Below are 13737 nucleotides of genomic sequence, written 5' to 3'. Positions count from 1 at the left end.
TATTGCTTCATTCTTCACTTCACTATTACTCTTCTTCAACAACACACTGATATTAACACAAATTCTTTAGGTTCTTGGAATTCCATTTTATGCATTTTTTTCCTGGATGCAACTATAGATTTGAAACCAATGATGCATTAGATGAGAAAACCTCACATTGCGATAAATGTGATGAAGATGTCACGCACACATATTCTATGTACCTGAAAATAATTATCACAAACGAAAATAAACAAACAATGCATTGTTCTACAAAAAGGAATATTGTTTAGCAATTGTTACTAGGACTTTAAAACATGACGCATCAACAATACCTCAATGATAAATCAGCAATCATATTCATGCAACGAGACTTTGCAATGGATGGCAAGTTCACTCTTAACCAAAACGACACTATCATGCATGGCTTTCCATTCAAGGATTAGAGGAAAAATGTAGCAGTACAGGTAACTACTCTTTATACTTCACAAATTCATTGTCTTTTACCTTTGTTATACAACAACTATTTCAATGCAATAACTGCATAGCCAGAACCCTAGGTATTGACTTTTGGAAAATATTTTGACACGCTTCTACAACTCTGCACTATAATATTTTGGTCATTTCAAAGATATTTGCTTTCATTTCCAATTTGCAAAGACTTTTATACCAAAATATTATGTTCTAAATGTTGTTAATCCTCAAATAACTAATATTTTTGTAGTTATTTTTTAAAACAACTTGGGTTTGAAATTGCTACACACAAACAACTATAGTCAAATGCTATGTACTTTTTTAGCTACTTCAAATAGCTTTCTATACATTTCAATTTACAAAGAAATTTGCATTCTCATACTATGCTCTAAATGCTTTAAGTATAGTTACTATCAACACATGCACATGTTTCAAATGCTCGTAATGGTCATATATATCTTCTCCTTTAAGCAAGTTACTTTATGCATTGGATACGATATATTCATGGTTACATAGTATCTATCAAATGTTATTTGTGTCAATATAGTTATACTTACACTGCTTTTCTAGTTTCCTTCCTCACAACATTTTAAATGAAAATATGCCACTGCACATACTTATTCACACTGTCAAAATGTTCATGGCATGCATGTTGCTTGCTCTCTGCAACTTATTAACATTGTCAAAAGGTTCGTGGCATACACATTATTTGCAATCTACAATACTATATAATACCTATTTTGTTATTGCAAAATGTCCCAAAGCCTCTAAGAATTCTTCTCAAAGGATGCCCTATGCACATTGCAAATGCTTTGGCAAATCCAATAGTTGACGCTTGCAACATATACAACGCTTTCCACATGTATGCATTCATTTTGAGCCTGCTCTGTATTTATATATTTCAAAAAATTGCATACATTCCATAGCAATCATAGTGCAAACTAATTTCTTCTTCCTTTCTTTACAAGCCTTCTTAGGAAAATCAAGTTAGCACACCATGACAACTTAAACAAGGTTGTTAGACTCTCTCAGCATACTTTATTTCTCATGGATTCCAAGTGAAATTTCCTTGTCTTTTCAGATGGATTTCAAACATGTACTTGTATATTTTTATGATTTAATATAATATCTTCAGACAAAATGCCCTCATCCTCAATTTTTCTATCCTTCGTGTAGCATATTCTCGTAAATGCCATGATAATTTTAATTATATTTGTTTGATTAAATGACAATTATTTTTAACTACTTTCGATAAATCACTCTCACAAAACTTACTTTGACAGTAATGTTAATGTCAAAGTCCACAACTTACAATAATTGCCTTTCATTGCTTCAATAGTAGAACTAATGTGAGCAACTATTGTATTTTACCACTTTCCATTATTAGATTTTCAAATAACAAAATGAATATATTGTGTCAAGTCGCTTCTTTTTCTTCCATAATTTTGCAAGACCAGTAATAGCTTCTACTTGGTGAGGTCTTGTGCGCATGCAACTATTTTCACTCCCATTTAATTTGGGCTCTTCCAATCATTTGTAATGACAACGCCACTATATTCAGTAAATCCTCTATTTCTACAAATCATCATTCTTCCACTTATGTTTGATGAAGGATCATATTTTATTTGATATTGACATACATTCATTATTTGCTTTCTCTCATCACTTTTCCACTTTGCTGCAATTGGGAGAAAATAGTTGTCAAATAAAGTGTTCAAACAACACCAAGCGTGACACTTATCACATGTATTTTGTTGGATGTTGGGATTGTTGATCTACTTTCTCAAATGCACAGTCTCAGGCTACTATCCTACTGAGATTGGTCAAGATAGACATCAACCGTCTCCCTCCCTACCAGTTTTCACTGGATGCTTCAGCTCACCTCCTCCCCTCTCGGCAGGAGTTGAAAAGATATGTCAGACTGGACATCTACAGATAGTATATTATTCAGACCTAGGTTGATCCTCCGAGGGGTTTATGCCCAAGGATGGCATTCTATGCCGAACACTTCTTGGATATTCAAGACGAGATCATTGGGCTCCCGAACTACTTACATAGACAATGGACCCATGCCCTACATATCTCCCTTGGCTCCTTCAGGGTGGGCTCTCACCAACTCCGAATTCATATCAACCACCATATAGATAGAGAGGATCAGGTTTGTAGACTTTGTACCATGGCGCAGGTAGAATCCGAGACACATCTCCTTTCCAAATGCCCTATATACTACGAGATCAGAGGGAGATTCTATTGTTTCTTTAGAAAATGCAAATCCCTCTTGGACTTCTTCAAGTACACAGAGCAATGTTGCCTTGCGATCTATCTTTGTGAATCCATACAACTTTGTGACCACACTTTGCTGCTATCTTTCCCCAAGGGTTAGACCCAAGTACAACTTATCACGACCTTCTTCTCGCCCTTATCTCATGCCCGAGGTACAAAGCGACTATATAGTTTTCCTAACACCGACCACTCCAAATCAATGAAACCCCGTATTGTTCCTCTTCGCCAACGACACTCCTCAGCACTTAGTGACAAAACAAAGCCCCTAGTCGCCCCTGTCCATCTCATTCATTGGTATCTTTCCCTTCAAGGAAGGATCCCTAAACACTAATCATGTTCGGGGTGACTTGCTCTCTTCTTCATCTTCTATTTTTGGTTTGTGCTTGCTCTTTTATCGACAGCATTTGGTGTTCTATTTGAGGCTATCTTCTTGGTTGTAAGCTCCCAATCCCATAAACGTGTCTTGTGGTCTCTTGTTGGACATTAATATTATCTTATCTTATCTACATAGGCATTCGCCTTGACTTTATAACATATCTTAGATATTTGTGTCTTTTGGGACAACCATACTCTATCAATCAGAGCTATTTATAATCTCAAATGTTAACATGATAAATTTTCAAGTTTTTTCAAATTTTTAACTCCTTCAACATCTTTTGCACTCTCTCTGCTACTTAAACATATATCTTATGCTTTCTGCTTCCTAAAACAACTCTAGCATTGTCTTTGTGTCGCTTCCTAAAGCAACTCTGGTATCGTCCATGCTATTGCACAAAGAGCTTAGTTTAAGAATCAACGAATTCATATTTTCCCACTTCATCTACATTCGATAATCACTACATTGTAGGAACTATGACACCATGCAGCTTTTTTTTTATGGGTGTAAGTTTATCATTTGCAATTCAATTTCAATTGATTTTTCATTGATACATATGCACTATAAAACTGGTCCCTACCATTGGCCCTAATAATTGATGGTGATTTTGGAGTACATAAAGTTTTCCATTTATCATGGCATTTGATAAGTTAAGTAAAACTTTAATTTCCAAGTTAGAAGAATGTGCCATTGACATGCCCCCAAGCAAGCTCCCAATGGTTCTACATAGTTATCACTATGATTCTAATGTTACCATCTCTATTTTGTAGTTATAATGACGTGATAAAATCTTTCACATTAAGTTTAATCGTTATATTTTGTGATTATCTAGTCCCGGCATTTATTTTTCCCTAGGAAAATTTTTAACTAATGTTGATTTCTGAATTAACAAAAACACATCATGACAATGTTATGGTCCACCTTCTGTGAAAATAGGTCCCCCCTTCTATCCGCATTTTTCTGTAGATCAAGCAATTTACACTCACATTACCAAAAAGAATTCCCACAATTCCATCGAACCAAGTTCTCTATTGTCCCCACTTTCTATCACCACTTGCATGGCCCATGCCACCTGCACTCAAAATGTGTGCCACACAAAAATAGTTACATGCATTTGCTACATTTGAAGAGAATCTCACCTAATATATATTGTGAATTTCCTTGTCCACAATGGTATGGTCCCCATCTAAGTATGAATTCAAGAGAAATAGTTATGTCAAATCATATGTCACCATCTGCACAAGATTTAGATATAATTAGTTTCAATGTCACAATGCAAAGGCATACATCACTCTTGCATGCTGTATTTCCTTACCAAGGATATTTTCTATTACCATCTCACACTAATGATGAGCATTGATGCAAAAATCATTTAAACAACTTGACAATCATCCGTACATCCATCTGCATATTACCTGGTCCCAGGTCATAGTTTCATATGACTACCATTGTATGATCAAAACAAGTGGATGTTTTAATAAAATGCCCAAAACTTTGAACAATTTGCTACTATGTTGTTTCCGAAGTTATCTAATAATAATTTGTGCAGTACAATTATAACATACATTTGTCATTTAAACTGCACTGTTCTTTCCTCGTGACTATATAATCAAATAGGCAAAAGCTAACCATCTAGTTTGCAATCTATTTTAAAAGATGCTAGGATTTTGTCCTTACGTTTGTGAAAAGAGCTGAAAATGTATCTAAGTGATATTTATAATAGGATCAGAAAAACAGAGGAAGCTGCATGATATATTCAACATATCACTTTAAAGTTGCACGGGGTTCCACAACTAAGTAGCAGGTTTGACAACACACTCCAATGAAAAATGAACTCAATCTCTGAAAAAATATGCATGGTAAGAAAGAAGTTCTAACTGATACATATACACTATGTTTTGTGGATAAGAAATGGTTTCAATTGATCAGTAGTTGTCAAACATGCTACACAAGACAATTTTATTGTAACCATTTTGTAAATCCCAAGTTTTAACATCTCTATTGTTCCTTGGCTAGCTATATTTTGTTGCGTAGGCTTTGTTTCGCATAAGCATCACATATAGACCATGTATATTGAAGAGACTAATACAAAATAGTAACTTCTTTAGATGCAATTTTTATGCCCACTGAATGCTTAAGTTCATCTTGTGAGAAAGGATTCAAACAAATGTAGATCCATATAATCAAGCCTACCGTATGCTCATCAGGGCAACATGGTGACCTGCTAATAATTTGAAATTTTCATAGTTTATTAACTTCTTTTTTCTTATCTAGGGAATAAGTTCATATTGATTGGCGAAATAAGAATCTGTTACTACAGTCAAATGAAACCCCAACCTTCCTTCTAATTTGAAGGTGAAAGGGGCTTAAGATGCAAAAATTAATAAATAGGAACTATTACAGTGTTTACTTGCTCCATACCAATGCAACTATCATAATAGCTAGGCCTGTGTACCTTGTACCACAGCCCCTCACAAGAAAGATCAAAGAAGACGCTGAATAAAATCTCTGGTGTGACATTCTATATTTATTTTTCCAATTCTCAAACTTATGTTCATGGTGCGATCACAATGAGTGGCTGCAAGTGAACAATTAAGCTAGTAAAAAACTGTGTGAAAACAGATTCATCATTTCTACTATAATATATAGGGAAACTAAAATATTATGGAAAGTAAGATTTTGCAACTATGTGAAAAACAATGAAACTAGCTATATGGAGTTTTTAGAAAAGCTGTGCAGAAGAATTTTTATCGTCAGAATTTCACAACACGGTCTGTAACCCATCACATCTTTACAACCTGAGGATGGTTCACAGAACATGATCTGAAATGTTAATGATAAAAACCTTATACGCAGTTTGTCCAAACGCTTTATTCAAGAAACTTCATAGATTGGAGGAAACCTGCTAGGTTAACAAGAGCTAATTCCAAATGGAGAACTTACCGAATCAACAGAAACTGGCTTGCCATCCTGTGCAATAATTTCTGCAACTGTTCCTGACTGATCTGCCTGAAGAAGAAAATAACAATGAAAAACATAATCATTAAATATATGGTTTGAAGTATGTATGTAATTTAAAGCATGTAATCCTTGTACAACTCTTGATAACATTGCCAAAAAGAAAACCTAAAGTATACAAATTTTCAGACTTGATATAAAAACAAGTGTGAATAAACTGCTGAGAAGCTAACTAATGGTGAAAGCATAATCTGGGTGATCACTCGACCAACCACTGCATGGAATATATTTGAGGTTAAGGAGATTAGGATATATTAAAAGAAAAATAGTAAATTACTAAAAGCATATGATACAGACACAGAAACAGCAATTTCTGAAATGCTATACTCTTGACATTACAAGAAATTACAAGAACAAAGTAGAAAGAAATCCATGCAGATCACAACGAGTTACTGCATGAAATCTATGAAACAGCTAAACAGAATAAAACCCATAAACCTATGGCGAGAAAGAAGACTACAGATATTCCTACATCAAATTGAAACTTGATCTGTGAAGGGAGGAAATCAGGGCCTAATGGGGAGCAGAAGAACTTTTGAGACTATAGTGAGGTTATTATTGCTCAGGTTTATCTTGAACTTTAACTTGCATCCGCTAATCAAGTCAAATGGCAAGAGCCCTTCTTTTAAAGAATCAAAATATTAAAAGATTGTGGCTAAACTTGGAGATAAATGAAGACCCTCAAATGGTCATCAACATGATGAGAAGTTAAAAGGCAACACAGAATTTGCAGCTGAGTGCATTCTTTGTAGAGGTTCTATCCGCTAACAATCTCTTGAGTTCAGTATGCCCATATCAAATATTCACTAATAATGTAATAAAAGTGAAAGTCAGGGTAGGGCATGGATGGTGGTCAAACAGTTCAAAAAATAAATAAAACAGAAAGCTAGATCCCAATTTGCATTGCTGTCCTAGAATGGAGAAAGGAATGAGTGAGAAGAGGAGACATTTCATATGCTCCCTGAAAAGTATACCTCTATGTTCCAATTCTAAGTGCTTCCGTGTCATATTATGCATGAAGCTGAATTTGATTGGGCTTCTATGCAGATTTCATAAGCTTTCAATGTAATCTATGATGATTCTGCAAAAATTAAATGAATGAGTTGCAGCCCTCTTGCAATGGATGCACCAAAAAAGTGAATAAAGTGTTTTTTAGTCATCCCCATCTTTCATCTCAGACAACAAGATATAAAGGAGGTGCTCCTCATTCCTTGGGAATGATATACTATGAAGAAGAGAGTTTATACTTAGTTGCCGATCCGGGTTCGGGGTTGGATTCAGGTTTGAGAATCCAATTCGTGGATTACTGAAAAAAAAATTCCCATTATGATTCATAAGGATACGTGAGTATATATACATACATATATAAATATATATGGATTCATGTGCACTTATTCCAAGTTTGGCCTGCAGGTCCTTGGGGATTCGTGCAGCTTTGAGCCAGATTCTCCTGGGTCTGTGTGGATTTATGCCCAATTCTCCTGGGACTGCGTGGATTTGTGACAGATTCATGAAAGATTTGTACAGGGTTCACATTTGACCCTGTGAGTTCATTCGGATTCACAGTCCACAATTTCTAGACGAATCCACAAGGTCAAATCCGGACCCTGCATGAATAGGCAGCACGAACAAGTTCACGAATCCAGACCCAGTACAGACCCGGATCCCGTTTGGGGCCCGGATGCGCAAATCCGGTAGCTAGGAGTTTATATAGACCAAAAAAATGGTGTCCAGATGCAGCTTGTCTAAGATATCAAGGATGAATAGAGTTGATGAGGATAATAAGAAGATGAATGGTTTGATTTCACTAGTACATTTCTTCCATCGAGTTGTAGGGATTAAAAAGTATGAAATGAATTAAGATAAATTTGACATATTAACATGAGAAGAAACCTAGTATGCAGAGTACACATCCCCTATATATTTTGACTTCATCCCCTGCAGGAGATGTTTTAAGGATGCAAAGGCTGGCAAAGAAGCATTCCCATCCCATACCCAATTTTGAGAAGAGGAAACATTTGGGACAGCCAATTTGAGACAGAAAATGCTAAGGGATGGACCTCATCAAACATAAAATGCAATTTAAAAAAACACAAAACTGAAAAAGGGATAGAGGGGCTACAAGTATCCCCACACCTCTTTACACCAACTGTAAACCTAAAAAAGTCACACTTACAACAAAAAACAAAAAACAAACTCATTTTGCCATTTTCCATATTGTGAATAAGGCAAAGAATGAGAACAGCTGTAAGAAGAGAAGAAAATGGAAGTGAGGAGGCAAAACACCATCATAACTAAATCATAGACTTAAACAGAGAAAAAATATGAAAAAAGGTCTGTGTGATATCAAAGGCTTTAAATTTGGTCATAGCGCATAAGTAAATTTTGATTTTAGGAGTGACAAAGTCCTGAGTATCATCAAACTCAAACATCATATTGGGATGTTGATCCTAAAGCAGCTATATTAGTTGATGAGGGGGAAATGCAAGAGGGATTGGTGGAGTTCCATTGGATGAGACAGTCCCCCATCATGGCAGCAACTTAAATTTGGACTCTAATTTTGGTGCAATGTTAGAAGATGCTGATTACGGACAGTGGCATATTTTCTGTTATTTTTCCATTTCAGAGTTGAAACTTGTAACCTTTGGGCATGTTGTAATTTCTTATACATTATATATGCAAATTGACAATGAAAGCAATTCATTTTGTCAATTTTCATGTGAAATCTTGTTCAACTCTAATGTTATGTATTAAGGTTCTATAATGTATATGATGAATGCCTTATTTTGTCAGTCATCCCTTTTCGTCTCCTCAAAAATGGCCTCCCAAAAAATTCCATCCCAGAAATGTAATTACCCTCAGTATATAGCAAAAAAGTTTGTAAATTCTAAGACATTTGCAAAATGTAGTACTATTTGTACTGTTCACCAAGAAGTTGAACCCAAATGCACGAACAAGAATGAAAGTAAACTACAAGTGTCAGGTTCTCACTTTGGTTGATGTTGTTTTACCTTTATCCTCAACAGTATTAAACACAATAATTGAGTGAATGACGTAGGAAAAAAAACAAGAAAATTTAAATTCATAGAGAAATTTGTAAGACTGAGATTTGAGGCTACACAACCACTGGCTCATATTACTTCCTCACTTTCATTATGCATCTTTTTCAGACACTATAAATTTCAGCTCTTCTTCAGATGTATACTTAGAAGAGGAAAAAGACAATAGACAGACAAGAGCTTAAATAAAATCTTGACACTCTTGAATGAGAAGGTGCAAAGGATAAGGATTGGGCATAAATTGCCTTAATCGAAACATAACAGCATACTGCACAAAAAAAGACTTAACATATAGGAATTTAGTCCCAAAACCAAATACAAGAAGTCACATATATACAAGGAAGCTTAGTAGGCCAGTAGAATGGGACATAGCTTTGTGCTCGGTATATTAAGCATGTTCCAATTAGTTTATCCAGGTTTGTTCAACATCTCAAGCACCAAGACTCTCAGGGCTCAAATGGTAATACTTTCATAGCTCCAGGACATGAAAGGGTAGACCAATAATCACTGTCCAAAATAATTGCTTTATGTGAACAGGAATTATTTCTTCCACTGAATGATGTGTTTGAGCTGTTCATGCCAATTAGCTTTGTATTATTTCCGGCTTAAAGAAGAAATCATCAAGTGCAGGTTCCTTCATCAAAGGGAAATAAAATTACAAGAAAACAGATAAACATTATCTGTGGTGTCCTATATTTTCTACTTAACATTCGATATTTGATCAATAGGGTCTTCTACAACTTCTAGCTGCAGCTAGCATTAAAAATGTGATTCTGCTGCTGCACTTTTTGGCAGCTAGTATTAGAATATTCCGCTGGATGATTCTGCTTTAAAACTAGGAGCAGTTTTTAATAGGCCTGATTTCAATGGTGGTGCTCTACTAATACTATAAGAGAAAACATAAGGAAGAAGCTCGTAGATAATGACAGCTTTGGGCCAATAGAAGAAATCTACAGTTTAAAACTGTGACAAAAACACAGGCTTAAAAAACGGAGCTGGAAAGGAAAGAGAGTCTCCGGATTGAGCCAAGACAGTGAACTGCTCTGTGGGACCAGTGTCTTGCTCACTTTATGAAGCGCTTGCCTCATTTTATATAAAAGATGTAAAGGGGGTAGAATGATGTAGAGCATTAGGGCTGTGCAATGTTTTTTTCTTCCGCTAAATTCGTTAAATGGGAACACAAATAAGTCAACCCCCTTTAATCCTTGACAGATGATACAAGAGTTGAATTAAGAGTCACATCTAGCTGTTGAATTGGAGGGACGTAGGATTGGACATTAAAACTGTGGGGAATTAAGTTAACAGTTATTCTGAAAATTAGGATGTTCATGAAATGTAAACAGATGCCACTATCTTCAAAAATGTGTAATATAAAATCAACATGGTGCCACACTCAAGGGCTAAAGCATATTTTTGGGGAATAGTACCACTCCTCTTTATTAAGTTGGATTCACCCATTAAATGAGCATACCAAGTGAAACTGTAATAAAATACTGATTTGACTTAGTGATTCTAAAGTGCCATATATCCTCAATGTGCTGTTGGTTTATTCCATGTTTTCTGTAAAGTTATTGTTTCTCTTCTTCAATACTCTATTCTACTGCCGTCTGTTTCACATCAGTTTTTGACTCAAGTGCACGGTCTCAAAGAATGAGCATCTTTTTTTATTCTAATTATATAGTAAAAGTCTCTCAGTTGCTCCTGCCTAGGTAATAAAAAAACATAAATAAGCTTATCCCACCTCAATCTCATTCATCAGCTTCATGGCTTCAATAATGCAAACCAGTTGGCCTTTTTGGACTTGATCTCCAACCTGTGATGAGAACACAGAATCCAATTGACAAATTACCTATTAGTCCTTGATCTTAGTAAGCCTGCTAAAGATCCAGGAAAAATTATAAAAAATTGCACCAACAAAATAATTTTTTAGATAAATTCAATAGCACCTAAAATAAATTACAATTAGAAAAGTTTACCTTCACAAATGGTGGCTCACCAGGTGCAGGACTCCGGTAAAAGGTTCCTGCCATAGGACTTTTCAAAGGTCGATGTCCAGATTGAGCAGGAGAAGACATTTTAGGGGGTGATGATGCAGCAGGCACAATAGAAGTTGATGGTGAAGGTGCAGCAGGTGCTGATGGCGGGGGAGCTGCAACTGTTGGATAAGGAGCCTGTACCATTACCTGATGAGGTGGGGGAGGAGGCTGAGGCAATGTCTCCTTTTTCCTAATCAAGAGTTCACAATCCGGTTGTTTTAGATGCAATTCCATAATATCTCTAGAGTCCACAAGCCTGCATCAAGAAGATCGAATCACAGGAAAATATATTAATATATAAAATCATCGATGAATATAAATAGCTTCCACTGCACCTGGCATGGCTCTTGCTGTTATATCAGATAGAATCTATAATCCAAAGTAATACACCAATACTGGCCTTATGATGTCATCGTGGCGTGCATTAAAACACAGAAACATATTCCTCTTGGCCAACCCTAGAAACAAACTGCTATAAGGATCTATACAAACAACATGATATGAAACATTTCCTTTCTCTTTCGAGGTCAGCAGTTTCAGATATGCACATTGAATGCCATATAGCCAGGAAGTGAGTCAATTATAATGAAATTATTCAAAATTTACCCTAAGTACAGATAAATCCTCACTTGACAATATTAGCAACTTCCTCCATAAATATGGTAATAGATTCTCCTGTCATTGTAGAAGCCGATGGAGCCTCTACTACAGGCTTGACTTCTTTCTCTTCTGATGATGATGATACTTCCAGAACTGGGGCAGAAACTGCCGTGGCATTAGTTGACGCATCAACTGTATCCTGCTGACAGGTGTGAGATGGATTCCATCAATGGATGGCCATTACATGATGACGACAAGAGGCCATAGAAAAGCCAATCCGCCTTACCTTATTGACAGGTGACTTCCACATAGTTCGTATAGATCCCTGTCCATGTAAAGCCAACATTAGTGATCATCAGAGAATAAAAATGGTTCTAAAGACCTACCAAAAAAGCATCTACCAGTTGCTACATCTAGGGTCGCCAATAGTAATGCATCTGACTCCAAATAAGTACGAATTTACGCATTTTATCTGTTTCACTTTTACTAAACTATGGTAGAATGGATCCTACTTATTGAACATACTCATGGTTAGACAGACTAGGAACCTTGAGCAATCCTCTAGCTTGTTAACAGGCTGAAACTCGGATAATCATATCTTGAACAAAAAAGTGAAAAATGCCATTGAAACAGAGACCTAAAGCCTCCACCTTTAACTTTCTTCGTCACTTTTCTAGATTGATGAAAAAATGGAAACTAGACCAAGGTTATGCAGGTCTCCAACAAAGAAAAGAAAATGATCCAAAAATTACGTTAAAGCTACCAAATTCGCTCTACGGAATCAAATAAGTTATTTAAACCCTATTAAAGCAATTAAATTTAATGCCTCAAATCCACAAGGTCCTCTAAAGCCAAAGCCCAAGTATTGTTAAAGATGCGAACTCGATCCCAATAAACTAAGTCATTCACCAGCAAGCCCTGAAGCTGCAAGTCTTTTTAAATCAAGTCACAGCTGCAGATTTTTATTGAATTTAATTAAGTTAAGCCTACAGATTTGATTGCAATATATGAAACGAGCTGCAGATGATAACTAAATAAAGCAATGTGTGTAAAGGAGAGGTGACTTGCATGGAATTGGCGAGCGAGGGGACGGTGAAGGCGCCCTGCAGAGGAGGAAGCTGAAATGGAAGCACAAATACGGCCCCTGAGATTCGAAGCCCTGACGTGCTGCTGCCGAGGCGTTGAAATGGTCACGGCGTTACTCAAGGACTCGGCTTTCACCAGGGACGAAGCAGCCTGAACACTACTCATGGCCATAGCTACTCGGCAAGTAACAAATTGCGAAAAAGCTTACACCCAAGGGGAGGTTAATAAGGAATAGAAATTTTTCGTTCAGTCCGTAAATATGACGAGCACGACATTCCTCTTTCAGAATTCACGATAACTACTCTCTCAACCAGAATCCATCCAGAAAACAGTCTGCCTCCGAGTCCATTGAGCAATCCGCTCTTGAATCGAAATTAGTTTTTATATGAATTTGCAGTTGCAGGTGTGGAAGCAACCTCGAGAACTCCGCTGATTTCAAATGTTTCGGACGAGAGTCGGCATAGGGGCAAAGAGGAAAACAGCATGTATAGTTAGGAAGTTGGTTAGTCGTTGGCCTACTAAAGCAGCCCCATTTAATTTAACTTACACCTCAACAACATGCCATCTTATTAGATGTGATGGTGTGATGGGTTTTCCTTCCTGTCCTTTTTATTTTAACGGAGAGGAAGAGTTTAACTTGAACCCTATGGACCCTCATTGACAATTTGGGTATATCAAGAGTTGATCTTACGATTTGGACTACTTAAAATATCTATAGAAATTATGAGAGTTAAAAGAGGAGATATTCAATTAAAATGTTTTTTATTATATTACAACATCTTTTATAATTGTGAAATTTATGTTGGTGAAGAGTTTTATTTGTTTG

At 36.2% G+C, this 13737-nt stretch overlaps 1 protein-coding gene across 2 annotated transcripts; it reads right to left on the bottom strand.

The window, feature by feature from the left end:
• Positions 1-5198: 5198 nt before the first annotated feature.
• On the bottom strand, positions 5199-13371 carry LOC149539433 (biotin carboxyl carrier protein of acetyl-CoA carboxylase, chloroplastic-like). 2 transcript variants are annotated; one of them, XM_089800667.1, is made up of 7 exons: positions 12894-13371; positions 12112-12150; positions 11855-12027; positions 11166-11481; positions 10931-11002; positions 6056-6121; positions 5199-5690 (listed from the first exon to the last, which is right to left on the bottom strand). In XM_089800667.1, exons 1-7 carry the CDS (start codon positions 13080-13082, stop codon positions 5667-5669), a joined length of 879 nt encoding a protein of 292 aa, XP_089656793.1. In that variant the 5' UTR covers positions 13083-13371; the 3' UTR covers positions 5199-5666. The 2 variants fall into 2 exon arrangements, with proteins under 2 accessions (XP_089656793.1, XP_089656794.1); XM_089800668.1 differs by having other exon boundaries at positions 11855-12024.
• Positions 13372-13737: the final 366 nt, after the last annotated feature.

This window comes from Cupressus sempervirens, chromosome 9 (assembly GCF_028749045.1).
Source record: "Cupressus sempervirens isolate cs-2001-9-10 chromosome 9, ASM2874904v1, whole genome shotgun sequence".
Lineage (NCBI taxonomy): Eukaryota > Viridiplantae > Streptophyta > Pinopsida > Cupressales > Cupressaceae > Cupressus > Cupressus sempervirens.
The sequence above is the reverse complement of the archived record's forward strand: the minus strand, read 5'-3'. Positions and strand labels throughout refer to the sequence as shown.

Bases quoted from the DNA above. Each gene is read 5' to 3' on its own strand.
- LOC149539433 (XM_089800667.1), bottom strand. From the start codon at position 13,082: ATGGCCATGAGTAGTGTTCAGGCTGCTTCGTCCCTGGTGAAAGCCGAG. The intron at 12,028-12,111 runs GTAAGGCGGATT...CACACCTGTCAG, and splicing joins GGAAGTCACCTGTCAATAAG to CAGGATACAGTTGATGCGTC. The intron at 11,003-11,165 runs GTAAACTTTTCT...TTCTCATCACAG, and splicing joins GTGAGCCACCATTTGTGAAG to GTTGGAGATCAAGTCCAAAA.